Genomic DNA, 26,882 nt, shown 5'->3' on the forward strand with positions numbered 1-26,882 from the left:
TAGGGTGGGATACGTATACTGTACAGGTCCTCACCTTCACCCAGCCCTCAACTGTGGCTCCAAGCACGACAGTGGCCAAATCCAAGTAAACTGCTTTAACAGGCGGGCCAAACCAGGTAAGGTAGCTAACTGGTCTCCTCTCAGCAACTTAGAGATTTGTCCAGCCTAGCATACGAAGACTGATTCTGGTCAATTGGGTGGGTTGATTGGGTTGATGAGACTAATCAAAGGGTCAAGTGTCTCAAATATGGGTCAGCATCATGTTGTGAAATGTGTAGAGCTGGACGTGACATAGAAGTTGTCCTGGTCACCCTATGCATCTGATCCATCTCCAGCTGTCAAGACTCGTCTAGCTACTGGACCGAGATAGGTCAGGCTGAGAGAAAGAGACTGATGATGCACAACTTTCACTCACTATAACGCAAGTCACAAACACCCTACTGTTAGGAAACAGAGGTAGCTTTTAAGTTGTATTTGTGGGTGTTAGGAACAATATATGGCTTTAAGTTTAAGCTTAACTTATATTGTGTTACGCAAGCTTCAGTTTTATTTTCACTTTAAAAGATGCCAGTATTTAAATGAGGTTTTATTACTCTAAAGCAAACACAGGGTACAAGAAACTAGACTGTTGTCCAGCAATGGAGAGGCCACAGGGAGACAAAAGCAGTTTGAAGTTCAGTTGATGATTACGCCCTGAGGTACAGGGCTTAGTTTAAGGTTCTTCCTAGCAGGACATGAAGGGTGATTGTAGAGAGCAGGTCCCAAACTGAAGAGAAGAAAGATCCCAAAACCAGTGAGAGACACCAAAGATAGTTCCAAGATGGGTAAAGAGGGATATGGGCCAAACATGGGCAATTGGGACTAGCTTAGTGGTTTAAAAAAAAGGGCGGCATGGACAAGTTGCGCCAAAGGGCCTGGTTCCATGCTGTAAACCTCTATAACACAAACCATCAAGTCCTGGTAGCATACTATAATTCTTTTCTGCATTCTTTCTAGTTTAATAATATCCTTTCTATAATCGGGTGATCAGAACTGTACACAGCATTCTAAGTTTGGCCTTACTAATGTCTTGTACAACTTCAACAAGACGCCCCAACTCTTGTGTTCAATGTTCTGATCAATGAAACCAAGCATGCCAAATGCCTTTTTCATCATCCTGTCCACCTGTGACTCCACTTTCAAGGAGCTATGAACCTGTACTCCTGGATCTTTTTGTTCTATAATTCTTCACAACGCCCTGCCATTAACTGAGTAGGTTCTGCCCTGATTCGATCTACCAAAATGCATGGCCTTCAGAAGGGTAACTTCTACTGGAGTAGTATCATATTCTGCAAGATGCAGGAGAGCTGGGCACTATTCAAGAGAGGCACAGGGTCAGCACAAAGGAAACAGGTTCACTGATCTGTCAAACCACCATGTCCCATAGGGGAGCTTCTTTCATCACACATTTGTTACAGCGTATTGGGATTGTGACTGGTGGAAAGGAGACCAACACACTGAAAGATCTTCTCTTTTGGGCAATGTAGGAGAACTCTGAAACAAATATCAATTTGGGTGATCCAACCTAGAAGTGGGCATGGTGCCATGGCACCAAACCACCAGACTTGGCATCAGGTCAAATTTCAGTCTGGGAAAATCAGTCATGTTTGTGCTGTCATGGGTATGGGTAGATTAGACTAGCACGGGTAGGATTCTAATACATTTACTAAGTTTAAAATTAACTCGACCCAGGCAGCCCACATTTAGTTTTGGAATGTTTAGTAACATTCCTAGGATGGCAGGGTGAGGAGTAAGGCATTCCAGCTATGAAGACTTTATTGGAGATTTTAGAAGAATGAGTTATAATAGGAGGCCTTGTAAGGAGTTCTGATTCAGAAGAGAAAAAGGAACAGCATTTGTGTAAACAATTTTTTCTTTGGTGTTCTTCTGATGCCTAACATTTCTCTAGCCCGCTTCACACCAGGTCTTCCACACCTGCATTTACAATGGGAAGATAAAAACCCAACATTATATTACAAAGGTAGAGAGTAATGATGAAGACCAAATGTGCATGATTCTCAAGCCAAGAAATGAAACACTAGTGCAGTTAGAAAATAATGACAAGAAGTGTCACTGGGAGATGACAGGAAGTCGAGCTGTAAGGACTCTGCAATCTAACCAGAATGATTCTGGTTATTTTGATGTGGAAGATCATAAGGCAAACCAACAAGCTACTATATCCACTGTGTTGAGTTTGCACGTTCTCCCTGTATTTGTATGGGTTTCCTATGGGTGCTCCAGTCTCCTCCCACATTCTGAAAGACATGCTGGTTAGGTGCATTGACCCAAACAGGCACCAGACTGTGGTGACTAGGGGAATTTCAAGTAACTTCATTGCAGTATTAATGTAAGCCTTACTTGAGACTAATAAATAAACTTTAACTTTATACCCATTACTTTCAACAGAACTGTATCTACTCCTGCAAACGTAGAAGCAATTTATAACAGCAACTTATCACCAGCCCAGCCAAACTACTAGACAAAATTCTATGGGCTTAGAAAACGCAAGGCTGGTTTAATTTACAACCTGTTAAGAAAGCAGATTCATTGAACGCTTACAGTGCAGAAGGAGGCCCATTCAGTCTGCACCGACTTTCCGAGAGAGCATCTTACTCAGGCCCACCCCCGACCTATCCCCGTAACCTCATGCATTCACCTCACTAATCCCCCTGATTTACACACCTTCGAATACGAAAGGGCAATTTAGCATGGCCCATCCACCTAACCTTCACATATTTGGACTCTGGGAGGAAACTGGAGCACGAGGAGGAAAGCCATGCAGACAAGGCGGGAAACATGCAAACTTCACACAGACAGACAGTCACTCAAGGCCAGAATCAAACCCAGGTCCCTAAAGCCGTGAGGCAGCAGTGCTAACTGCTGTGCCACCGTGCCACCCTTCCCTGAAGAGGACATTGCCATCAATTAACTTGAGGAAAATGAGAACTCCTACCCTTTAAACAGTTTAAAAGCTAACGCTAACACATTGAAAGGGAGTTTCCCTTTGAACATGCATGTGCTACTCACCACCACCAGCAGCTGATGCTCCTTTTGGAATAAGCCACAAAAAGAGAGAGAAGGAACAATTTGAAATATTGAATATGGGTTTCAAAAAAAAATGCATTTTGACAAGACGTCGGAATGAAGCTCTGCGGCCCTAAATGTTAACCTTGCTTTCAGCTCCCTCCATGGCCTTAATTATCTCTGCTGCGCTTCCCTGCTCCACAGGGTTTCCAGATGTCATCACACCACCAGTACTGGCCACCTTGATTTTAACTGTTCCAGCACTGGTTCCTCGCCTCGAAGATCTGTAATTCCCTCCCTGAGTTTCTCTATCTCTCGCCTCTTATTAAGACCATTTGTAACCTACCGTAAGGTCCACTTATTCCTTTGAATAGACGGGGACAGCTGTAAGCCTTACTTGAAACTGATAAATAAACTTTAACTTTATACCCATTACATTCAACAGAACTGCAACAGTACAGTGCAGGAGGCCATTCAGCCCATCGTGTCTGCACTGACCACAATCTCACCCAGGTCCTATTCCCGTAACTCCACATATTTGCCCTGCCAATTCCCTGACACTAGGGTTAATTTATCATGGCCAATCAACTGAAATATCACACATCTTTGGAGTGTGGGAGGAAACAGGAGCATCCGGAGGAGATGGGGAGAACATGCAAACTCCACACAAACTGTGATCGGAGGCCAGAGTTGAACCCTAGTCCCTGGCACTTTGAGGCAGCAATGCTGGCCACTATGTCATCATGCCACAGTTCTTAATTAAATAAAACTTAAAATTAACATTACAGAAACAAAAAGAGAAAAGTTGGAAAGACTGGCTTTTACTGCCAATCCTGTAACTGAGGCACACTGAACTCGAAAACAAAAACGGCCAGTTAAACACACAGTTCCAAACTATATCTTAATTCTTATCTCATTATTGTGAGTGTTCTTTGCAGTCTGGCTCTCACTACAGAAAACAGGTTTTGCAGCTGTTGTTCTCAAGCTTTGTTTTGCTTGCTGTGTACTTTTCAGGAATGCAGTGAATTTTCCGCTAACCCAGCATGTCTTCTGAGTTTTAAAATGTAGTCAGGTGTTAGTTAACCCCTACAATCTAGCATTTAAATATAATTGCAAAGGCAAAAATATCTTAAAATGAAGTCTTTGCAATAGAGCTAAAGAGTCATACAGACTAAAAATGTTAACTTTATATTGTCTCTCCATAGATGCTGCCAGGCTTGCTGCATTTTTCCAGCATTCTCAGTTTTTGTTACAACCTACCCTATTTGTTCATCTCCTCTAATATCATTTCGTGACTTGCTGTCAAAATTTGTTTATTCTCTCCTCTCTGAACCCTCTTGGAACATTTTATTGCTTTAAGGGCACTATGTAAATGCATGTCGTTGCTGCTGTTAATCATAGTATCATAGAACCCAACAGTGCAGAAAGAGGCCCTTCGGCCCATCAAGTCTGCACCGAACACAATCCCACCCAGGCCCTACCTCCATATCCCTACATATTATACCCACGAATCCCTCTAACCTAAGCATCCCTGGACCCTAAGGGGTAATTTTTTAACATGGCCAATCAACCTAACCAGCACATCTTTGGACTGTGGGATGAAACCAGAGCACCCGGAGGAAACCCACACAGACACGAGGAGAATGTGCAAACTCCACACAGACAGTGACCCGAGCTGGGAATTGAACCCAGGACCCTGGAGCTGTGAAGCAGCAATGCTAACCACTGTGCTACTATGCCACCCTCTTAATCTTGATGTTGATTGATCTGCCATGTACTTCCAACACTATAAGCTATCCTGCATTTGTAGTGTTTAGAATCACAGAATCCCTACAGTGCAAAGGAGGCTATTCAGCCCATTGAACCTGCCTGCACCAACTCTCCAAAACAGCATCTTACCCAGCAACCCCCCATCCTTTCCTTTCCCTGCGTATTTACCCCGCTAATCCTCCTAACTTCCATATCTCTGGACACCAAGGAGCTGTTTAGCATGGCCAATCCACCTAACCTAAACATCTTTGGACAATTTCTGAATTACTTCTTGTCCAAGGCTGGAATTCTTCTTTGTCTGAAGATAATATTCTTGTTTTTTGTTTTAATTGCACCAGGGAGAATTCTGAATTCAACAAGATATGGAATATCATTGTTAATTGAACAAGTTTTAATTTTTTAATGTCAGAATTGGGCACACTCCTGGAAAAGGGAAGAACAGGTCAGATACAAAGTAAAGTTCCCTCTACACTGATCCCATCAAACATGCCCAGGACACGTATACACGGAGTTAGATACAGAGTAAAGCTCCCTCTACACTGTCCCCATCAAACACTCCCAGGACAGGTACAGCACAGGTACGGGGTTAGATGCAGCATAAAGCTCCCTCTACACTGGCCCCATCAAACACTGTAAGAGGTCTCACAACATCAGGCTAAAATCCAACAAGTCCTAAAGGTACAAACGAGACTTAATTACTTGTAAAGACTCACAGTCCAATCATTATTTTGTAAATTGAGTTTGTGTCTTTATACGCCCGTTTGTGAATAGAACTCCCACTCACCTGACGAAGGGACGGTGCTCCGAAAGCTAGTGGCTTTTGCTACCAAATAAACCTGTTAGACTTTAACCTGGTGTTGTGAGACTTCTTACTGTGTTTACCCCAGTCCAATGCTGGCATCTCCACATCATGACTCCCATCAAAACTCCCAGGGCAAGTACAGCATGGGGTTAGATACAGAGTAAAGCTCCCACTATACTGTCCCCATCAAATGCCCCCAGGACAGGTACAGCGTGGGGTTAGATACAGAGTAAAGCTCCCTCTACACTGTTCCCATCAAACACTTTCAGGACAGGTACAGCATGGAGTTAGCTCCCTTACCCTGTCATAAATTTCCAAGGCAGTTAGAAAGAGTTCAGCATTCAATTATATACTTTTGCCCAAATCTCCAAAGATACAATCTCTGTGACTGTATTTGCATCCTCCCACCACCCACCCCTGCCCACCACATGCCTGATGCTTAGTTTCTCTGTAAAAATCCCCTGCAAATTACTGAATTGCTTTTAACTCCCTTTGCTCCTGAAGGATTTGCTGAGGGATTGTGCCGGGGGAAAAGTAACTTGCCCAAGTATCCATTCCTCCAGTGAGTGCTGGCAGTCAGTTTTGGCATGCTACGTGCATTCCTGCAGCGCTCTTTCCTACCCTTACTCAATGTTCACACACACGCTCTTTCCAGCCAGGGCTGCCGGTTAGCCACCAGCAGAATGAATCTTGGGCGGTTTTCATTTCCTAAGCAAGCTGCAGCTTTCTTAATGCCGCCCCGGGAAAAGATAACTCACACGATGAGTTCACTGACATCGGCTCATTGCTTTATCCCGATCAGCCAGCCAAGGGACAACTAATCTTAATCTTTATCCGTTTTATCACATTCAGTTTGTAAATCTCTGATTCAATGGGGCTGCGATAACAGGATTGTCAGGAAAAGCCACATCTCAATTCTGCTTCCTTCCAGTCTCCACGCAGAAGCATTTCAGAGGCAAGACAATCATAGAACACAATGCCTACCAACTGAGCTGAGATCAAACAACTGGCAAATCAGAATCTGCATTTACATAGCCCCTTTCAAGATCACATCATTGTGATATACTTTACAGCCAATAAAGTATCTTTGAATGTGGAAATGTGGCAGTCAATTTGCACACAGCAAGCTTCCACAAACAGTAATGTTTTGATAACCATACAGTTTTATTTTAGGCATGTTAATTAAAGGGCCAATATTGGCCAGTACCCAGAGGAGACTTCCCCTGCTCTTCTTCAAAATAACTTATACAGTAAGACTCTGTGGGATCTTTGGCTTTCAACTTGAGATGGAGCCACAAGTTAACAGCTTATTGGAAAGGCATCTTCAGCAGTGCAGTGCTCCCACAGAACTGATGAGCACAAACCCTCAAGACTCAGAGGATAGGATGTTGCCAGTTGAACCTCAGCTGACACAGTGAGTCAGCAAGGAACAGAGCTGGGGTCTGGATGGTCTCTATGAATTACATTGGATAATGACTGTCTACTGAGCCTGAGGTCTGGATGGACTACATTGGATAATGGCTGTTCACTGAGCCTTGGGTCTGGATGGACTACACTGGATAATGGATGTTCGCTATAGAAAACATAGATTTCTAAGAACCATGATTAGGTTTTCCTGTTTGCCATGTGACCAATAACCAATACCAGTATTCTGCATTTTCAATGCCTTGCTTTTCTCTTTTATTCTTTCATGGCATGAGGATCTCATTGGCAAGACCAACATTTGGTGCCCAGCCCTAGCTGCCCTTGAAATGAATGGTTTGCTCTGCCATTTCAGAGGGCAGTTGAGAGTCAACCACATTGCTGAGGGTCTGGAGTCACTTTATCTGAACGCATGAAGCATTCGGAATAAAGTGGATGAGCTGGTGGCGCTGATCAGCACAAATGGATATGATCTGGTGGCCATTACAGAGTCGTGGCTGCAAGGTGACAGGGACTAGGAGCTGAATGTCCAGGGGTATCAAGTGTTTAGGAAGGATAGGCGGGAGGAAAAAGGGGGGGGTGTAGCTCTGCTGATTAAGGATAGCATCAGGGTGGTAGTAAGGGATGATATTGGAGCCAAAGAGCAGGAAGTGGAATCGTTGTGGGTGGAGATCAGGAACAGCAAAGGGAGGAAGACGCTGGTGGGTGTTGTCTATAGGCCCCCGAATAATGATCTGGAGGTGTGGCGGGCTGTTAACGCGCAAATAAATGCGGCGTGCAGGAATGGAACGGCGATAATTATGGGGGATTTCAATCTACATATTGATTGGTCGACCCATGTTGGACGCGGTGGGCTTGAGGAGGAGTTCTTGGAATGCTGCCGGGATAGTTTCCTCGAACAGTGTGTGTTGGAGCCGACGAGGGAGAGAGCTATCTTGGATCTGGTGTTATGTAATGAGGCGGGTAGAATTAGGGACCTTGTGGTGAAGGATCCTCTTGGGAAGAGTGATCATTGTATGGTGGAGTTTCTGATGCAGATGGAGGAGGAGAAAGTGGGTTCCCAGACATGTGTCCTTTGTTTGAACAGAGGGGAGTACGGTAGGATGAGAGAGGAATTGGCGAATGTTGATTGGGGGAGCGCGTTGGAAGGTAGGTCTGCTGAGGAACAGTGGAGGATCTTTAAGGAGATCTTTTTTGGTGCTCAGCAGAAATTTATTCTGATGGTTAAAAAGGATTGTAGGAGGAGAGATAATCAGCCGTGGATAACGAAGGAGGTGAAGGGAAGTGTTAAATTAAAAGCGGATGCGTTTAGAGTAGCTAAGAGTAGTGGGCGAGAAGAGGATTGGGAGAGGTTTAAATGTCAACAAAGAACGACAAAGAAGTTGATAAAGAAGGGTAGGATAAACTATGAAGCTGGGCTAGCGCTTAATATAAAAAAGGATAGCAAGAGTTTTTATAAATATATAAAAAGGAAGAGGCTGGCTAGGGTGAACGTTGGACCCTTAGAGGATGAGAGGGGGGACTTAGTGGTGGGGGATGGGGAAATGGCTGAGGCCTTGAATAACTTTTTTGTTTCGGTCTTCACGGAGGAGGACGTGAATAATTTGCCGGGTGTTAGCGATGGAAAGATGGTGGGAGTAGAGGGCCTGAATGACATTATTGTTACTAGAGAGGCGGTGCTCGACAGACTGGAGGGACTGATTGTGGACAAGTCCCCAGGACCGGATGGAATGCGTCCAAGGGTTCTGAAAGAAATGGCGGAGGTGATAGTGGATGCCTTGGTGATTATTTTCCAAACATCACTGGATTCCAGGGAAGTGCCGGAAGATTGGAAAACGGCTAATGTTACGCCGTTGTTTAAGAAGGGTGGCAGGCAAAAGGCAGGGAATTATAGGCCGGTTAGTTTAACGTCTGTTGTAGGAAAAATGTTAGAATCCGTGATCAAGGAGAAAATAGCGAGGCATCTTGAGCAGAATTGTTTGACAGAGCAGACGCAGCACGGTTCTGTTAAGGGGAAGTCATGTCTGACGAATTTATTGGAGTTCTATGAGGATGTGTCTAGGGCGGTGGATAGAGGAGAGCCGGTGGATGTGGTGTTTCTTGATTTTCAGAAGGCGTTTGACAAGGTGCCTCACAAGAGGTTATTTCAGAAGGTCAGGGGGCATGGAGTTGGGGGTAGGGTGTTAGCGTGGATAGGGGATTGGCTGTCAAATAGGAGGCAGAGAGTGGGGGTCAATGGGTGCTATTCGGATTGGCGGTTGGTGACTAGTGGAGTGCCCCAGGGGTCGGTGCTGGGGCCTCAGCTATTTACCATTTATATAGATGATCTGGAGGAGGGAACCGAGTGTATGGTGTTGAAATTTGCTGATGACATCAAGATTGGTGGAACGGCAAATTGTGCGGAGGGTGTGGAGAGTCTGCAGAAGGATCTAGATAGGCTGGGCGAATGGGCCAGGAACTGGCAAATGGAATTTAATGTTGGCAAATGTGAGGTTGTCCACTTTGGTAGGAATAATGGTAGGAAGGACTATTACTTACGTGGCGAAAAACTGCAGCATGTGACGGTGCAGAGGGACCTCGGGGTCCTTGTGCATGAGTCACAAAAACCCAGCTTGCAGGTGCAGCAGGTGGTCAGGAAGGCGATGCTGGCCTTCATAGCGAGGGGGATTGAATATAAAAGTAGGGAGGTCTTGCTGCAACTGTACAGGGCACTGGTGAGGCCGCAGCTGGAGTACTGTGTGCAGTTTTGGTCGCCGCACTTACGCAAGCATATTTTGGCCTTGGAGGGAGTGCAGAGGAGGTTTACTAGGCTGATACCGGAGTTGAGGGGGTTGAACTATGAGGAGAAGCTGAATAAACTAGGCTTGTACTCGTTAGAGTTTAGAAGAATGAGGGGAGATCTCATTGAGACGTATAAGATGATGAATGGGATGGATAGGATAGAGGTGGAGAGGCTCTTCCTGCTCAGAAAGGACAGTAGGACTAGAGGGCACAGCCTCAAGATAAAGGGGGGGCGGTTTAGAACGGAGTTGAGGAGGAACTTCTTCACTCAAAGGGTGGTGAATCTCTGGAATTCTCTGCCCGTTGAAGTGGTGGAGGCTGCCTCGCTAAATATTTTTAAGACGCGGGTTGATAGGTTTTTGATAGACAAGGGGATTAAGGGTTATGGGGAGAGGGCGGGAATGCGGAACTGAGCCACGACAGATCAGCCATGATCTTATTGAATGGCGGGGCAGGCTCAAGGGGCTAGATGGCCTACTCCTGCTCCTATTTCTTATGTTCTTATGTCACATGTAGATCAGGCCAGGTAAGGATGGCAGATTTCCTTCCCTAAAGGACATTAGTGAACCAGATGGGTTTTTATAATAACCAATGAGTGTTTCATGGCACCAGTACTGAAACTAGTTTTTAAATTCCAGATTTTTATTAACCAACCAAATTGTTTTAATTGATTGAAGTTAAATTCCATCAGTTGCCATTCTGGGATTTGAACGCATGCTCCCAGAGTCTCTGGATTATTAGTCCAGTGACATTACCATTATGCCTTCATCTCCCCAGTAACAGAAAATTTACATCCCTATTCCATCTTGGCAGTATGAGAATCGGAATTCAGCTTTAGCAATCTGGAAATAAAAATCTGGAGAGAGCATGAAGATGTTGCATCGTCAAAAAATCCCAACTAAATCACTGGCCTAAATCTTCCGGCCCTGCCACTGTGGGAATCATCACAGGCGGGTCAGAGAATCCCTATAGTGCAGAAGGTGGCCATTCGGCCCATCGAGTCTGCACCGATCATAATCCCACCCAGGCCCTATTCCCTTAACCCCACATATTTACTCCGCTAATCCCCTGACAGTAGGGTCAATTTAGCATGGCCAATCAACCCAACCCACACATCTATGGACTGTGGGAAGAAATCGGAACATGCAGAAGAAATCCACACAGACAGGGGGAGAACTTGCAAACTCCACACAGACAGTGACCCAAGGCAGGAATTGAACTCGGGCCCTGGCGCTGTGAGGCAACAATGCTAACCATTGTGCCACCATGCCACCCATAATGACTCATATCTTTTGAAATCAGTCCCTGAGGCAAAATGGTTTAAGGTTCATTGGGCCTCCCTTCACATGATGGAACAGATGAGGTTAAGTATAAACTCAGTAAGGAGTCAGATGCACAAGCCTCAACTCTATAGAACCACAAAAGTGTGCAAACTCCTTCACACTGCGCATGTACAGAGCAATGCCTGGCTGTTTGCTTTTCATGCATGTTGCTTCCCCAACGACAAAAAGTTTCTCGACTTTGAATTTAACTGCACATGAAGAGTGGCTATTACACATCATTCTGCTCAGTTTGTTCTCCCAGGTGTGAACTCTGCAATATCTCCATGGTACATAATAAAAATAAACCACAAGAAGTCCACATCTAGTAACATAAAGCAAAAGCAAATCAAAAAACGAATTCCGGAAATTGCACATAAATGATTGTAAAGGACATTGTGCCAAATAAAACCAGACATGACATGCATACTTGGCGTAAAATTGGGCCTGAAGATTTTATGGACTGAAATTGTGGTGTGTGAAATTAGTAACAAATGTGTTGATGTGAAATTCTTTTGTCCACTATTTCAAAGAAAGGGCATCAGCCCATTTGTCTGAAACACCTTTGATTTAATAGTGTCTTGGAAATACAACAAAACAATGATTTATAATAAAATATTCCCAATGTATTTTAGCAGGAGGAAATAACCAAGCATGAGCAACAATGGGAAAGGGTTAGGAGATGACTATGGGGTTACAATAGTGAGTATACTTCAAAAGTACTAAAGTGATTGTAAATACTTGGGACATCCTGTGGTCATGAAAGACACAACTGCAAATCTAAAAAAGAGGCAATGAGGTGGAGTGTTTGTGGTGGGTGAGGGGAGGAAACAGTTCGGAATGTGCAACTTAGATAGATAGAGGATCATGAAGGAAGGGGTTCATAAAGCAGTCCAGTGAAAAGGATAGGAGACAGACCATCAAGGGCTGAAGGATGGTGTTGTGGCAGGGAGAGGGGCTTGCAAAAGAGGACACAAAGATGGTCAATAATAAATTCCAGAAGGGAATTTGGGGAAGGGAATGGCCTAGTGGTATTATCGCTAGACTATTAATTCAGAAACTCAGCTAACGTTCTGGGGGCCTAGGTTCAAATCCCGTCGCAGCAGATGGTAGGATTTGAATTCAATTTTTAAAAATCTGGAATGCAGAATCTATTAATGACCATGAAACCATTGTCAATTGTCACAAAAACCAATCTGGTGCACTAATGTCCTTGAGGAAAGAACATAAGAAATAGGAGCAGGAGTAGGCCATCTAGCCCTTCGAGCCTGCCCTGCCATTCAATAAGATCATGGCCAATCTGAAGTGGATCAGTTCCACTTTCCCGCCTGCTCCCCATAACCCTTAATTCCCATATCGATCGGAAATCTATCTACCTGTGACTTAAACATATTCAACGAGGTGGCCTCCACCACTTCAACAGGCACAGAATTCCAGAGATTCACCACCCTCTGAGTGAAGAAGCTCCTCCTCAACTCTGTTCTAAACTGCCCCCCTCTTTATTTTGAGGCTCTGCCCTCTAGTTCTGGTTTCCTTTCTAAGCGGAAAGGATCTCTTTACCTCTACCCTATCCTGCCCCTTCATTACCTTGTAAGTCTCTACAAGATGCCCCCTCAGCCTTCTAAACTGCAAGGAAATCTGCCAACCTTACCCAGTCTACATATGACTACAGAGCCATAACAATGTGGTTCACTCTCAACTGCTCACCCAGGGCAACTAGAGATGGACAATAAATGCTGCTGTGGAGATGCCAGCGTTGGACTGGGGTAAATACAGTAAGAAGTCTCACAACACCCAGGTTAATTATTAGCTGTAAAGACTTGCATTCTAATCAGCATTCTGTAAACTGAGTGTGTGCCTTTATATGCCCTCCCCACTCACCTGACAAAGCAGCAGAATCCCAAAAGCTACTGGCATTTGCTACCAAATAAATCTGTTGAACCTTAATCTGGTGTTGCGAGACTTGTTGCAATAAATGCTAGCCAGCCAACAGCACCCATGTCCCACGAATGCATAAAGTAAGTATCTTTATAGAGAGAGTGGTGAGAATGGCAAACTCACTACCATATGGAGTCGCTGAGACCAATAGCTTAGATATATTTAACTGAAAGCTAGGGAAGTCCATCAGGGAGAAAGGAATCAATATGGTTACAAGGAGGAGGACTGGGGAAGGGAGGGGGGAGGTGGGGAAGGCCCACTTGGAATATAAAAACAGGCATTGATCTGTTTGCCGAATGGTCTGCTTGAGCTGTAAACACAATGTAATTTCACATGAACACATTAACCTGTCAGTTACCCACACCACGTTGTCCAACTTCTATCCATTTGTGGCCTCCCCCCACCCTGGTCATTTGACATCTATCAAAATATTGCAAAATCCCCTCCACTTCATCAGAATGATAGGATAAACCAGAGTCAGAATGGGATGTTAATACTTGCTTTAGTTTCAATCTCTTCTCTGTGTGCAGTCCTGACAGGTTCAATATTCAATATAAGAGCAAGTACAAAGGCCAATTGTGTGGAGGAAGAGTTAGCACTGTGTCTTCAGGTGGCGGATTAATCCAGGGTGCAGGGGCCACTTATCTCAATTGGAAACATGTGGCGGGAGAAATCTGGATTTAAAGCATGATAAACTCTTTCTTCTTTATCTGATTAATACTGCAGACAAATTCCCCCCAGTCCTCATACCTCCCCCCAAATCTTATCCATCCTTTTCTGAACATCAAGGTAAGAGTTCATTAAATCAACAATCACGACTCAGCCTTGACTATTCACACAGTGCTATCCAGATGTGTGTTCCAACAGGGAGTAGCAGCTACCTGAATGACTTAGCAAACCCTTCCCTACATGTTCATTTAGGAGGCAGATTGCATCATCTCCACCCGTCATCCCAACTGGGATCATTCCCTACACAACACACTGATCGTGAAGAGGCTTCACAGGGAAAATATTCATTCATCCTTGCTGGGGATCTAGAATACAGGAGCACAGCCTCGAGATATGGAGTTGATCATTTAAGGCTGAGACAGGAGGAATCTACTCAAGTAGTTGTGACTCTTTAGAATTCTCCATCCTAGGGGAGGATGGATGTTCCATTATTGAATGTATTTAAAGGTTGAGATAGATTTTTAACCTGTTAGGCCATTGGTGCACCCAGACCTAGAGTAATGCATACAGTTTTGTTTTCCTCATTCATGGAGGGAAACACTTGCACTGGAGGTAGTTCCGAGAAGGTTCACTAGGTTGATTCATGGGAGGAAGGTGTTGCTTTGTAAGGAAAGGTTGAACAGGTTAGCCCTGTAGCATCGGCGTTAAGGAAAACGAGAGGTGATCTTATTGAATCATACAAGTTGTTGGGGTTAGAAGCTGAGGGGAAGTTTCTCCTTGTGGCGGAGTCTAGAAGGAGGGGACAGAGTTTCAAAAGAAGGGGTTTCCCATTTAGGGTGGAGAAGAGAGGGTCATTAATATTTGGAATTTTCTACTCCAGACAGCAGGCTAGGCTGAGTCATTGAATATATGCAAAACTGAGACAGAATTTTGATTGACAACAGAGTCAAGGTCCATAGGAAACTGAGAGGTAAGTGGAGCTGAGATCACAGTCAGATCAGTCTTGAGCTTAGAATCATGGAATCTTTATACAGCAGAAGCGACCATTCAGCCTATTGAGTCTTTACTGACTCCCTGATGGAATATCTAGCCTAGGACCCTCCCCTGCCCTATCCCCATAACCCACACATTTCCCATGCCTAATCCCCCTTAACCTACATATCTTTAGGTGGATTGCTAAATGAAATTGCCAGTCAGTGTCCAAAGATATGTAGGTTAGGGGGGATTAGGCATGGGAAATGTGTGGGTTATGGGGATAGGGCAGGGGAGGGTCCTAGGTTAGATATTCCATCAGGGAGTCAGTAGAGACTCCCTGATGGAATATCTAATGTATAGATTAGGGGGATTGCTAAATGAAATTGCCAGTCAGTGTCCAATCTATCCATCTTTGGAGATTTGGGGGCGGAAACCAAAGCATCCGGAGGAAACCCATGCAGACACGGAGAAAACCTGCAAACTTACAGACAGTGACCCAAGCTGGGAATCAAATCCGGGTCCTTGGAGCTGTGAGGCAGCAGTGCTAACCACTATTCTGCCATCTTATTGAATGGTGAGGCAGACCCGATGGGCCGCAAGGCCCATTTCTTAACATTTATGTTCTTGTTGTTGTGTAGAGCTATTTTCTAGAAGTTGCCAGACCTCCAGGAGTTGGAGATGAATCTCCAAGACACTGCTGCCAGGAAGAATATACATAATGGCATTAAAAAAAAGTGCATTTCCTTCCCCCGATTTTCTTGGAACACTTTCTCTTAAAAGTCATCAAAACATCAGTGATGGGGGCAAAAAATGTTGTTTGATGAAGTCAAGAACATCTTACAGATGAGGCTATTCAAAGAGGAGTGGGCAGACCTCAGTTTTGAGGGAGGATGGTTGGTGACAAGAAGTCATGTGATAGAACTTCCAGTAATCGGTCACCAGCGGAGTACCCCAAGGATCTGTTCTGGGACCCTTGTTGTTTGTAATTTTCCTAAATGACCTGGATGAGGAAGTGGAGGGATGGGTTGGTAAGTTTGCCGATGACACGAAGGTTGGTGGTGTTGTGGATAGTCTGGAGGGATGTCAGAAGTTGCAGCGTGACATAGGTAGGATGCAAGACTGGGCGGAGAAGTGGCAGATGGACTTCAACCCGGATAAATGTGTAGTGGTCTATTTTGGCAGGTCAAATGGGATGAAGGAGGAGTATAATATCAAGGGTAAGACTCTTAGCAGTGTAGAGGATCAGAAGGACCTTGGGGTCCAGGCCCACAGGACTCTTAATTCGGCCTCGCAGGTGGAGGATGTGGTCAAGAAGGCACATGGTGTACTAGCCTTCATCAATCGAGGGATTCAGTTTAGGAGTCAGGAGATAATGCTGCAGCTTTATAAGACCCTAATCAGACCCCACTTGGCATACTATGCACAGTTCTGGTCACCTCATTACAAGAAAGATGTGGAAGCTACTGAAAGGGTGCAGAGGAGATTTACGAGGAGGTTGCCTGGATTGGGTGGCATGTCTTATGAGGATAGGTTGAGGGAGCTCAGTCTTTTCTCCCTGGCAAGACGAAGGATGAGTGGTGACCTGATAGAGGTGTATAAGATGTTAAAAGGTATAGATCGGGTGGATTCTTGGAGGCTATTTCCCAGGGCTGAAATGGTCGCTACAAGAGGATACAGGTTTAAGGTGCTGGGGAGTAGATACAGAGGAGATGTCAGGGGTAAGTTTTTCACTCAGAGGGTGGTGGGTGAGTGGAATCGACTGCCGTTGGTGGTGGTGGAGGCAAACTCGTTGGGGTCTTTTAAGAGACTTCTGGATGAGTACATGGGATTTAATGGGATTGAGGATTATAAGTAGGCCTGGTAGATAGGGATATGATCAGCGCAACTTGTGGGCCGAAGGGCCGGTTTGTGCTGTAGTTTTCTATGTTCTAATCACCTGACCCTGAGTTGGCAAACCAAGACCATTCCTGCTTGACTTGACCCAATTCTGCTAAGAGGCAGCTCACTGAGCTAACGAGGAAAACTTTGCTATGACCAGTTTATTGTGTGTGTGCGTGCGCGCGCGCGCATGTGCGTGTGCATGTGGAAAATTATGCTATGTGTGTGCATGTGTTCATTGCCTTCCAGAACGTGTCCTTTTTCTTAAACATACAACATAATAGATGAGAGCAGGATAACTCTATTCACAACGCAGATAGCCAAATTTATTCAGCAGCCCTACCACACTGCAGGCAGAAGCAGCACTGCAATTAGAAAAGCTGCTTTTATATCAAGTTGCTGAGGTGGCAGTGTCACTGGGAGGAACAGGTTTCTGCTACTTAATTGCAAAGGGCTAGACCACTGGATTTAGTGAATCCCGCAGGTTTACTATTGGAGGGGAGAGTGGAGAGGTGTGATGTTGGCTGTTACAGGAGCTGGCCAAAGGTAGTGCACAGTATGGATCCAACACGAGAAGCAGCTTTAAAAGAGGCATTAAACACCTCATGAAAGATGCACTTCCACGGCACTTTTCACATTGTTGCACCTGAAGTCCCCATACTGTATGGAGGAGGAATAAAAGAGAAACACCAAGGGAAAGCACTGTGCACAGTTAAAGGGGGGAGGAGAAAACAAGAACATTTGCTGCAAGTTGGCAGTGCAACCCATTTAAAAATTAACAAGCAATGTATTCAGATAAGCAGCTCTTTCGTGAAGCATTGGACCACACAGCAAATTAAAATCGACTCTTAACAGCAGGCACAACGTGGAAACAAAAGACAGAGGCTTGTATTTGAGCAGGACTCATTACAGCTCTCAGAAATTCTCACGTACAGAGTCATCCTGAAGTGCGCAGATTGTTAGCAATGTCAAAGCAGTAACCAATTTGCATTCAGCAAGGTCCCTGAAACACAAGAATGGGACTGTTTGTCTTACTTTCTTTTAAGGTGATGACGTTTGAAGGAAGAATGTTGGCCAGGGCAACTCCTTGCTCTTTTTAATGTGGCGTCATGAGATTTTTTTTGCTACATCCGTCTACCGTGGGCAGCACAGTGGTTAGTGCTGCTGCTTCAGAGTATTACTGACTGAAGTTCAATTCTCAGTTTGGGTTACTGTCTGCACATTTTCCCATGTCTGTGTGGATTTCCCCCGAGTGCTCTGGTTTCCTCCCATAGTCCAAAGATGTGCAGGTTAGGTGGATTGGCCAATCTAAATTGCTCCTTAACGTCAGGGAGATTAGAATCATAGAATCATAGAATCCCTACAGTACAGAAGGAGGCCATTCGGCCCATCAAGTCTGCCCTGACAACAATCCCATGGAGATAGGGCCTGAGTGGGATTGTCATCAATGCAGATTCGATGGGCCAAATGGCCTTCTTCTGCACTGTAGGATTCTATGAATCCATCTCAACAGGCAGACGGGACCGCAATTTAACACCTCTGCCAGGCAGAGATCGCACTCTAGCCAGCACCTTAATCTGAAAATAGTGGCCAGGTGACCTCTGACCACAAGATGATGCATTTTTTTAGGTGTCTAGATCACCAACAACCTGTCCTGGTCTCCCCCCATGCCGACATTACAGTTAAAAAAGCCCACCAATGCTTTTACTTTCTCAGAAGACTAAGGAAATTTGGCACGTCAGCTACTATTCTCACCAACTTTTACAGATGCACCGTAGAAAGCATTCTTTCTGGATGAAAGGCTTTGACAAGGGGTCATCTGGACTCGAAACGTCAGCTCTCTTCTCTCCTTACAGATGTTGCCAGACCTCCTGAGATTTTCCAGTGTTTTCTCTTTTAGATTCTTTCTGGTTGTATCACAGCTTGGTATAGCTTCTGTCCAGCCCAAGATCACAAGAACTACAAAAGGTCATGAATGTATCCCAATCCATCATGTAAACCAGCCTCCCATCCACTGACTCTGTCTACACTTCCCGCTGTCTCGGCAAAGCAGCCAACATAACTAAGGGCCCCCACGAACCCCGGTCATTCTGTCTTCCACCTTCTTCCATAGAGAAAAAGATACAAAAGTCTGAGGTCACGTACCAACAGACTCAAAAACAGCTTCTTCCCTGCTGCCATCAGACTTTTGAAATGGACTTACTTTGCATTAAGCTAATCTTTCTCAACACCCTAGCTATGACTGTAATGCAACATTCTGCACTCTCTCCTTTCCTTCTCTATGAACGGTATGCTTTGTCTGTAAAGCACACAAGGAACAATACTTTTCACTGTATGCTAATACATGTGACAATAATAAATCAATTCAAAGTGTGGTCCTTCCTCAGTACTGCACTGTGTCAGCGTACATCTGAGATTGAACGTTCACGTTTTAGAACATAAGAACATAAGAAATAGGAGCAGGAGTAGGCCATCTAGCCCTTCGAGCCTGCCCCGCCATTCAATAAGATCATGGCTAAATGGCGGGGCAGGCTCGAAGGGCTAGATGGCCTACTCCTGCTCCTATTTCTTATGTTCTTATGTTCTAAAACGTGAACGTTCAATCTCAGATGTACGCTGACACAGTGCAGTACTGAGGAAGGACCACACTTTGAATTGATTTATTATTGTCACATGTATTAGCATACAGTGAAAAGTATTGTTCCTTGTGTGCTTTACAGACAAAGCATATGATTTGCCACAGTCACAAAGATTGCTGGAACGGCAAATTGTGCGGAGGGTGTGGAAAGTCTGCAGAGGGATGTAGGTAGGCTGAGCAAGTGGGCGAGGACCTGGCAGATGGAACACAATGTTGGCAAGTGTGAGGTTATCCACTTTGGTAGGAATAATGGTAGGAAGGACTACTACTTACAGGGCGAAAAGCTGCAGCATGCTACGGTGCAGAGGGACCTGGGGGTCCTTGTGCATAAGTCGCAAAAACCCAGCCTGCAGGTGCAGCAGGTGGTCAGGAAGGCAAATGGGATGCTGGCCTTCATAGCGAGGGGGATTGAATATAAAAGTAGGGAGGTCTTGCTGCAACTGTACAGGGCACTGGTGAGGCCGCAGCTGGAGTACTGTGTGCAGTTTTGGTCACCACACTTGCGCAAGGATATTTTGGCCTTGGAGAGAGTGCAGAGGAGGTTCACTAGGCTGATACCAGAATTGAGGGGGTGGAGCTATGAGGAGAGGCTGAAAAGACTGGGCTTGTACTCGTTAGAGTTTAAAAGGATGAGGGGAGATCTCATTGAGACGTACAAGATGATGAAAGGGATGGATAGGGTAGAAGTGGAGAGGTTCTTCCCACTCAGAAAGGACAGCAGGATTAGAGGGCACAGCCTCAAGATAAGAGGGGGGGGGGGGGGGGGTGGGGGGGGGGGCAGTTTAGAATGGAGTTGAGGAGGAACTTCTTCACTCAAAGGGTGGTGAATCTCTGGAATTCTCTGCCCGTTGAAGTGGTTGAGGCTACCTTGCTAAATATATTTAAGACGCAGGTAGATAGGTTTTTGGTAGGCAAGGGGATTAAGGGTTATGGGGAGAAAGCGGGAATGTGGAACTGATCCACTTCAGATCAGCCATGATCTTATTGAATGGCGGGGCAGACTCGAAGGGCTAGATGGCCTACTCCTGCTCCTATTTCTTATGTTCTTATGTCTCGGCAGAATAGTTGCAGAAAACCCAGAAAACAAGGTATACAAACCATTTGCAATACTTTCCCTGGTTTTCTGATGACTTTGTACTGATCTTGCAGAGAATGATAAAAGCAAGTTACTGCAGCTGCTGCAATCTGCCTTTTAACTTTGACAAAGGGTCACCTGGACTCGAAACGTCAGCTTTTTTCTCTCCTAACAGATGCTGAAGATCTGCTGAGATTTTTCAGCATTTTCTCTTTTGGTTACAGAGAATGATAGTCAGACCCCCAATTAGAATTAGAACTGAAGTGAGCATTGAACTCATAACCTTCTGACTTCAAAAGGCAGGAGTAATAGACTGACCCGGCTGACAAAATATGAAGATAGTCCCTAATAAATGCAGCTGGGAACTCAGGTGAATTTTCATACCCAAGCAGTGGTGGGAATTTGGAACACCCCACTCACAGGGAGTCAGGTGAATTGCGTGGATGCATTTAGACGGAAGCTAGATAAATACATGAAGGAGAAAGGGCAGGGTGAGATGAAGCAGGGCAGGGGACTCCAGTGGAGCATAAACAAAGGAGCGAAGGGTGAATGGCCTGTGCATTTCACCTTATTCTGATTTTAGTGATTAGCCATCCCAGCAAGATTGAATCCTTATTGCAATGCATCTGTTTAAAGTTTAGTTATTTATCAGTGTCACAAGTTCAGAACTAGAGGTCACAGTCTGAGGATTCAGGGTAGACAATTTAGGACAGAGATGAGGAGACATTTCAGGACGGAGATGAGGAGACATTTCTTCACCCAAAGAGTGATGAGACTGTGGAATTTATTACCACAGGGAGTAGTTGATGCCAAAACATTGAATGTATTCGAGAGGCGGCTGGATATAGCATTTGGGGTGAATTGGATCAAAGGTTATGGGGAGGAAGCAGGATTAAGCAATTGAGTTGGATGATCAGCCATGATCATGATGAATGGCGGAGCAGGCTCGAAGGGCCAAACAGCTTGATCCTATCATCTATGTTCCTCTGTAGGCTTACGTTAACACTGCAATGGAGTTACTGTGAAAATCTCCTAGTCATCACACTCCGGTGCCTGTTCGGGTACATTGAGGGAGAATCTAGCATGGCCAACCAGCACGTCTTTCAGACTGTGGGAGGCAACCGGAGCACCAGGAGCAAACCCACACAGATATGGGGAGAACATGCAGACTCCACATAGACAGTGACCCAAGCTGGGAATCGAAAGTGGGTCATTGGTGCTGTGAGGCAGCAGTGCTAACCACTGTGCCACCTCATCAATAACCTATGAAAAGCTGCATGATTGTGGGAATTTTTTTTTAAAACTTATGTCTTTGGGAGGGGGGGGGGGGGGGGGGGGGAAGAATTGCACTTTCCTGACTCTGACCCTCACCAGTATCCCAACCCCCGATTTACTTATCTGATCTATTAAACAAAGAAGTCTCTCAAGATGGTGGCATCAAAATTCAAGCCAGAAGCTTGCAACTGTAAATACAGTAGACAAACTCTCCACCAGTGATGTTCCGCTCACCTCTATTGCATCTTTGAATTCATCTTCCACCTCCTGTTCCTCAGGCTCTTCGAGGTTCCCTGGAGTTACTTCCTGCAGAGAAAGATCAAAAACGATTTTACTTTAAATGAATCATTGATGAAAGAAATTAGGGAAAATTCAGTCCTCATTACAGATGGAAAGCAAGTTGCAATTGCCTAGTTTAGTGGGGAAGTGGTGTAATCCAAGTGGGAGATCACATGGTGATATTCTCAGACAAATCTGAAATCCCTCATTCTGGTGTTTTCAAGCAAGTAAATTGTTTTCATGTTCATTCATGGTTTGTGGGGATCACTATCAAGACCAACACTTATTGCCCGTCCCTAATTGCCCTTGCATAGGTGGTGCTAAGTCACCACCTTGAGCCACTGCAGGCCATGTGGTGTAGGTACACCCACAGCGCTGTTAGGGAGTTAGCTCCAGGATTTTGATTGAGTGACTTTGAATGGGGATATACTTTTAAGTCAGGATGGTGAGTAACTCCAAAAGGGAAGTCTTTCAAAATGTTGGATAACATTATCGTACAGGCCGTTTTCAGTCTTTGGTTGCAACCAACATTTTATAAGCAGCATCTAAATCAACAATTTGTTCAAACATGGAAAAGGCACTCCTAAACTTGAATTTTGGGGCAGTGGCACATTGCCCAATGCAATTTTGAGCCAAGGCTCGATTCTCCCCCAAAATCATCACCACTCCCATTCTATGACCCTTCCGCCTTACTCAAAACCATGTCAGCCTTACTCAAAGACGTGGCTTTGACCAGACACACAAATGTGCATCCACATGGGGGGTGAGGGGGGTAGGTGGGGTAATAGACCCGGGAAGGGGGATGGGGTTGACGGGCTGGAGGGGTGACAAGTGGGTGGGAGGCACAGGTAACACAAATAGGAAGCAAGCACAAGGGAGAGGGGGCAAGGGGGCGAGGGAGCACAAGGGAGGGAAAGAAGGAGAGTGAGCAGGTGCAAGCAGGGAAAGGTGAAGTGAGACAGACCAGAGAGAGAGCAACTGAATGGGACAAAGGGAAGGAGAAATATTTCATGAGTATGTGAAAGTGAAAAAGACAGCGCACGTTAGCTCTGAATTCTAAGCTGTAAACCCTCAGTTTATGATTTTCCTTTATTCAAAATGAGCTTGTGGAGGTCTGGCACCTATTTGCGGTTTTGCACCTCTTACATTGGGACTCCAGCTGTTTCTAACACACAGCACGCCAAGACCCATATCCTTATTTAATGTACAATTGCCAAGATCTATATCCTCAAGTAATATGCCACATGCCCAGACTTCTAACCCTTATTTATCATGCAACTTACCGCATACCGCATTGTGGTACAAATGTGCCATAGCACATACGCTCATTTAATAGAAAATAGGCCACAAGTTGGATCTTTATTTAATACACGATGAGTTAGATTTGGATTAATGCAATGCCAATTGGCTTTTCAGATATCCCAAAGTGCTTCACAAGACGAACAAATTATACTTTGAAGTGCGGCCAGTTGTTGTTGTGCAGATACACTGACCAATCATAAACAGCAAAGTCTGGTAAACAGCCATGTCATAACACCTCTCAGTTCATCTCTCAAGACGCTATTGGTGAAAGGCCAAGACTCAGGGAGAAGTCTCCTGCACTGCTTCACTTTGTCCAACTCAACCTGTCACCTATGGCTTGCTTCAACATGTCAAATGCTGTTCACTCTGGGCTAAATTCAAAATAAGACAGGAAAGGGCCAGATAAAGTTGAAATGGCCAAAAGTGTCAAGTTTTTAGATGTTCACATCACTAACAACCTGTCCTAGTCCACCCATACCAAACTATTGTTAAGAATGCTCACCAATGCCGCAACTTTCTAAGACTAAGGAAATTTGGTATGTCAGTTACGACTCTCACCAACTTTTACAGATGCACCATAGAAAGCATTCTTTCTGATTGTATCAAAGCTTAGTATGGTTCCTGCTCTGCCCAAGGCCACAAGGAACTACAAAAGGGTCGTGAGCAAAGCCCAGTCCATCACGCAAACCAGCCTCCGACTTATTGACACCGTCTACACTTCCCCGCCGCGTAGAAAGGATAGCAGAACTAGAGGGCACAGCCTCAAAATAAAGGGGGAGGGGCAATTTAGATCAGAGTTCAGGAGGAACTTCTTCACTCAAAGGGTGATGAGTCTCTGGAATTCTCTGCCCATTGAAGTGGTGGAGGCGACCTCGCTGAATATAAGTCACGGGTAGATAGGTTTCTGATAGACAAGGGAATTAAGGGTTATGGGGAGAAAGCAGGAAAGTGGAACTGATCCACTTCAGATCAGCCATGATCTTGTTGAATGGCAGGGCAGGCTCGAAGGGCTAGGTGGCCTACTTCTGCTCCTATTTCTTATGTTGTGTAAGAGCAGCCAGAATAATTAAAGACCCCACACATCCCTGACAGACTCTCTTCCACCTTCTTCCATCAGGAAAGACACAAAAATCTGAGGAAATGTACCAACCAACTCCAAAACAGCTTCTTCCCTGCTTACCTCGTACTAAGTTGCTCTTTCTCTACATCCTAGCTATGAACGTAACACTAAATTCTGCATTCTTTCCTTCTGATACAGGTATGCTTTGTACAGCGCGCAATAGAGACAATACTTTTCACTGTACACAAATGCATATAACAGTAATAAATCAAATCAAAGATAAAATAAATAAAATGAAAACCTCAAATAAAAAAATTTCATTTTTAATTTCAAAATTATGTCCAAGATATTTGAGTTTGACACGATACCTAAATGCCTCAACACTGAATCCTCACAGGGACTGTGCCTAATTTCCTGGAATTTCTCAAGTTAATGGTCACTTACCAATACAGAGCTTGAATGTTGTTGAAAAGAGGCTTGTTATCCAAGCTTTTCAGCTCGCACTTATCAGGACAAACTCAACAATACCAAACTTCAAATGTTCACATCAATTCTGAACTTGTTTAAAATTTGGCATTCTTGTCCTGATGAGTGCAATATGAAAAACTTCAACAGTGAATCTCCCTTTTCGGCCATATTCAACAAACATTAGTTTCACCTCATTCTTTTCTCTACTCCCAAAAAATGTATTTCAAAGCTAAGGGGGGTAGTTGTAGGACGGATGTCAGGGGTAGGTTCTTTACCCAGAGGGTGGTGGGGGATTGGAATGCCCTGCCTGCTGCGGTTGTAAATGCGCCTAGTTTGGGGGCGTTTAAGAGATCTGTGGATAGGTTTATGGACGAAAAGGGATTGGTTTAGATTAGTGGGTCATTGTTTTTTTTTTAAACTGGTCGGCGCAACATCGTGGGCCGAAGGGCCTGTTCTGCGCTGTAATGTTCTATGTTCTATGTTCTAAAGCTATTCTTTCGAAGACTGAATACACGGCAGTGTTTCAATGTGGGGAAAAAGTGAGTGAAAGAGAGAAAAGAAAAAGAAGAAAAAAATACTGAGGAAGATTTTTTTCAAATTAGAATCTAACTGAAGGGCTCAGATAGTTTATATATAGAAATATTAATACCCACGGGTGTCTTATACATTGGAATCCAAACCACAAGAGTGGCTACTAGATGAATCTCCAAAAACCTATGGTGAAGTTAAGATTCTTTTTTTTAGCCTTGTAGACACCACTCACTTCTGCTCAAAATATTCATTAATGTCCTTGAGGGAAGGAAATCTGCTGACCTGGCCTCCAAGTGACTCAAGAGCCACAGCAATGTGGTTGATTCTCAACTGCCCTCTGAACAAGGGCAAATAGGGATGGGCAATAAATGCTGGCTAGCCAGTGACACCCATGAATGAACAAAAAAAATTAAGACAATACTTGCCTAATGTCTGTCTACACTGACTATTTGGTGCAGTAGAGGCAAAAAAAACTGAATTAAGATCAAAAGAGTAAAGATGTGGACATATGCTTCAAGCACTCACATACACACAATAGGAAGATGTACCCCGGAGTAAGAAAGCAGTAGCGTCAATCCTGGCTCAGAAGAAAGCCCCTCACATCTCTGCGTTAGGAAGTTATGGGTTCAAATCCCATGCTAGAATCATCTTTTATCATATAAGTTGACACTCCAGTACTAAGGGAGTGCTACGTCATCCGTGATGTCGTCTCTCAGACAACAGATCAAATCAAGGCCGTTAAGTGTTCTTTCCGGTAGCCATAAAAGATCTCATAGCCACTAGTTGAGGAAGAGTGGGGGAATTTTCTCCAATGTCTTGGGGTCCATTACTTATCCCTCAATTAATATCACTAAAACAGACTATCTGATCAGAATCTGATTTGTGGGTTATGAAAGGCATTATATATATCCAAGTTTTTCATTGCTTGCTTCCTAACAGCAATATTTATACCCACCAGTATATAAAATCTAAGCAGGTTTTTTTTTACCTCCGGTGTGCTTGCAGTTGGAGTTATGTCCTGGTTCAAACCACCTTCCGACTCTGGCACTGTAACCACTGCTGCTTCAATCTCGGGGTTTGATCCAAAATTCTGCAGTAAAGCTCCCTTGTAATCGGTTATAACTGCAGAAACAAAAAAAACACAACAGGAGAAAACATCATGAAATGATCTTTGGGAAACACAGTGTTTCTTCACCTCTTGCCCTCACCCAAAAGCTGCATAAACCAACACACTAAGCTGAAAGATGGGGCTGCTCGAATGGCCCGGTAAACAAATGCATTGGTCTCGTTTCAAGCTACACACAGGCCAAGGACAGAATCACAATTTTAAACTGGGATATGAGGTAGGGAGAAGAGATCCAGGCAGAGCGATGACAGGGGTTCTGGATTCGAAACAGAACATGCTGGAAACACTCAGCAGTTCAAGCAGCATGTGGGGAAAAAAAAACAGAATTAACATTTCAAGTCTGTGATCTTTCATCAGAGCTGTGAAGAGTTTTTTTTAGACATTTGTGGGACATGGGCATCACTGGCTGGCCAGCATTTATTGCCCATTCCTAGTTACCCTTAGAGGACAGTTGAGAGTCAACCACATTGCTGTGGCTCTGGAGTCACATGTAGGCCAGACCAGGTAAGGA

The 26,882-nt window shown here is 44.6% G+C and overlaps 1 protein-coding gene across 2 annotated transcripts in view; it reads right to left on the minus strand.

Moving 5' to 3' along the window:
- Positions 1-26,882, minus strand: part of zfyve27 (zinc finger, FYVE domain containing 27) — a 186,276-nt gene that overhangs the window by 89,040 nt on the left and 70,354 nt on the right. Inside the window, exons 6-8 of one of the 2 annotated variants that reach the window (XM_080205935.1) lie at positions 26,234-26,367; positions 21,840-21,911; positions 3,067-3,087 (exon numbers count right to left, since the gene is read on the minus strand). In XM_080205935.1, coding sequence (XP_080062061.1) covers positions 3,067-3,087; positions 21,840-21,911; positions 26,234-26,367 — 227 coding nt within the window. The remainder of the gene's footprint in view (positions 1-3,066; positions 3,088-21,839; positions 21,912-26,233; positions 26,368-26,882) is intronic. The other variant, XM_080205936.1, reaches the window with a different exon arrangement.

Source organism: Carcharhinus amblyrhynchos, chromosome 17 (assembly GCF_965287045.1).
Source record: "Carcharhinus amblyrhynchos chromosome 17, sCarAmb.v2.hapA, whole genome shotgun sequence".
Taxonomy (NCBI): domain Eukaryota; kingdom Metazoa; phylum Chordata; class Chondrichthyes; order Carcharhiniformes; family Carcharhinidae; genus Carcharhinus; species Carcharhinus amblyrhynchos.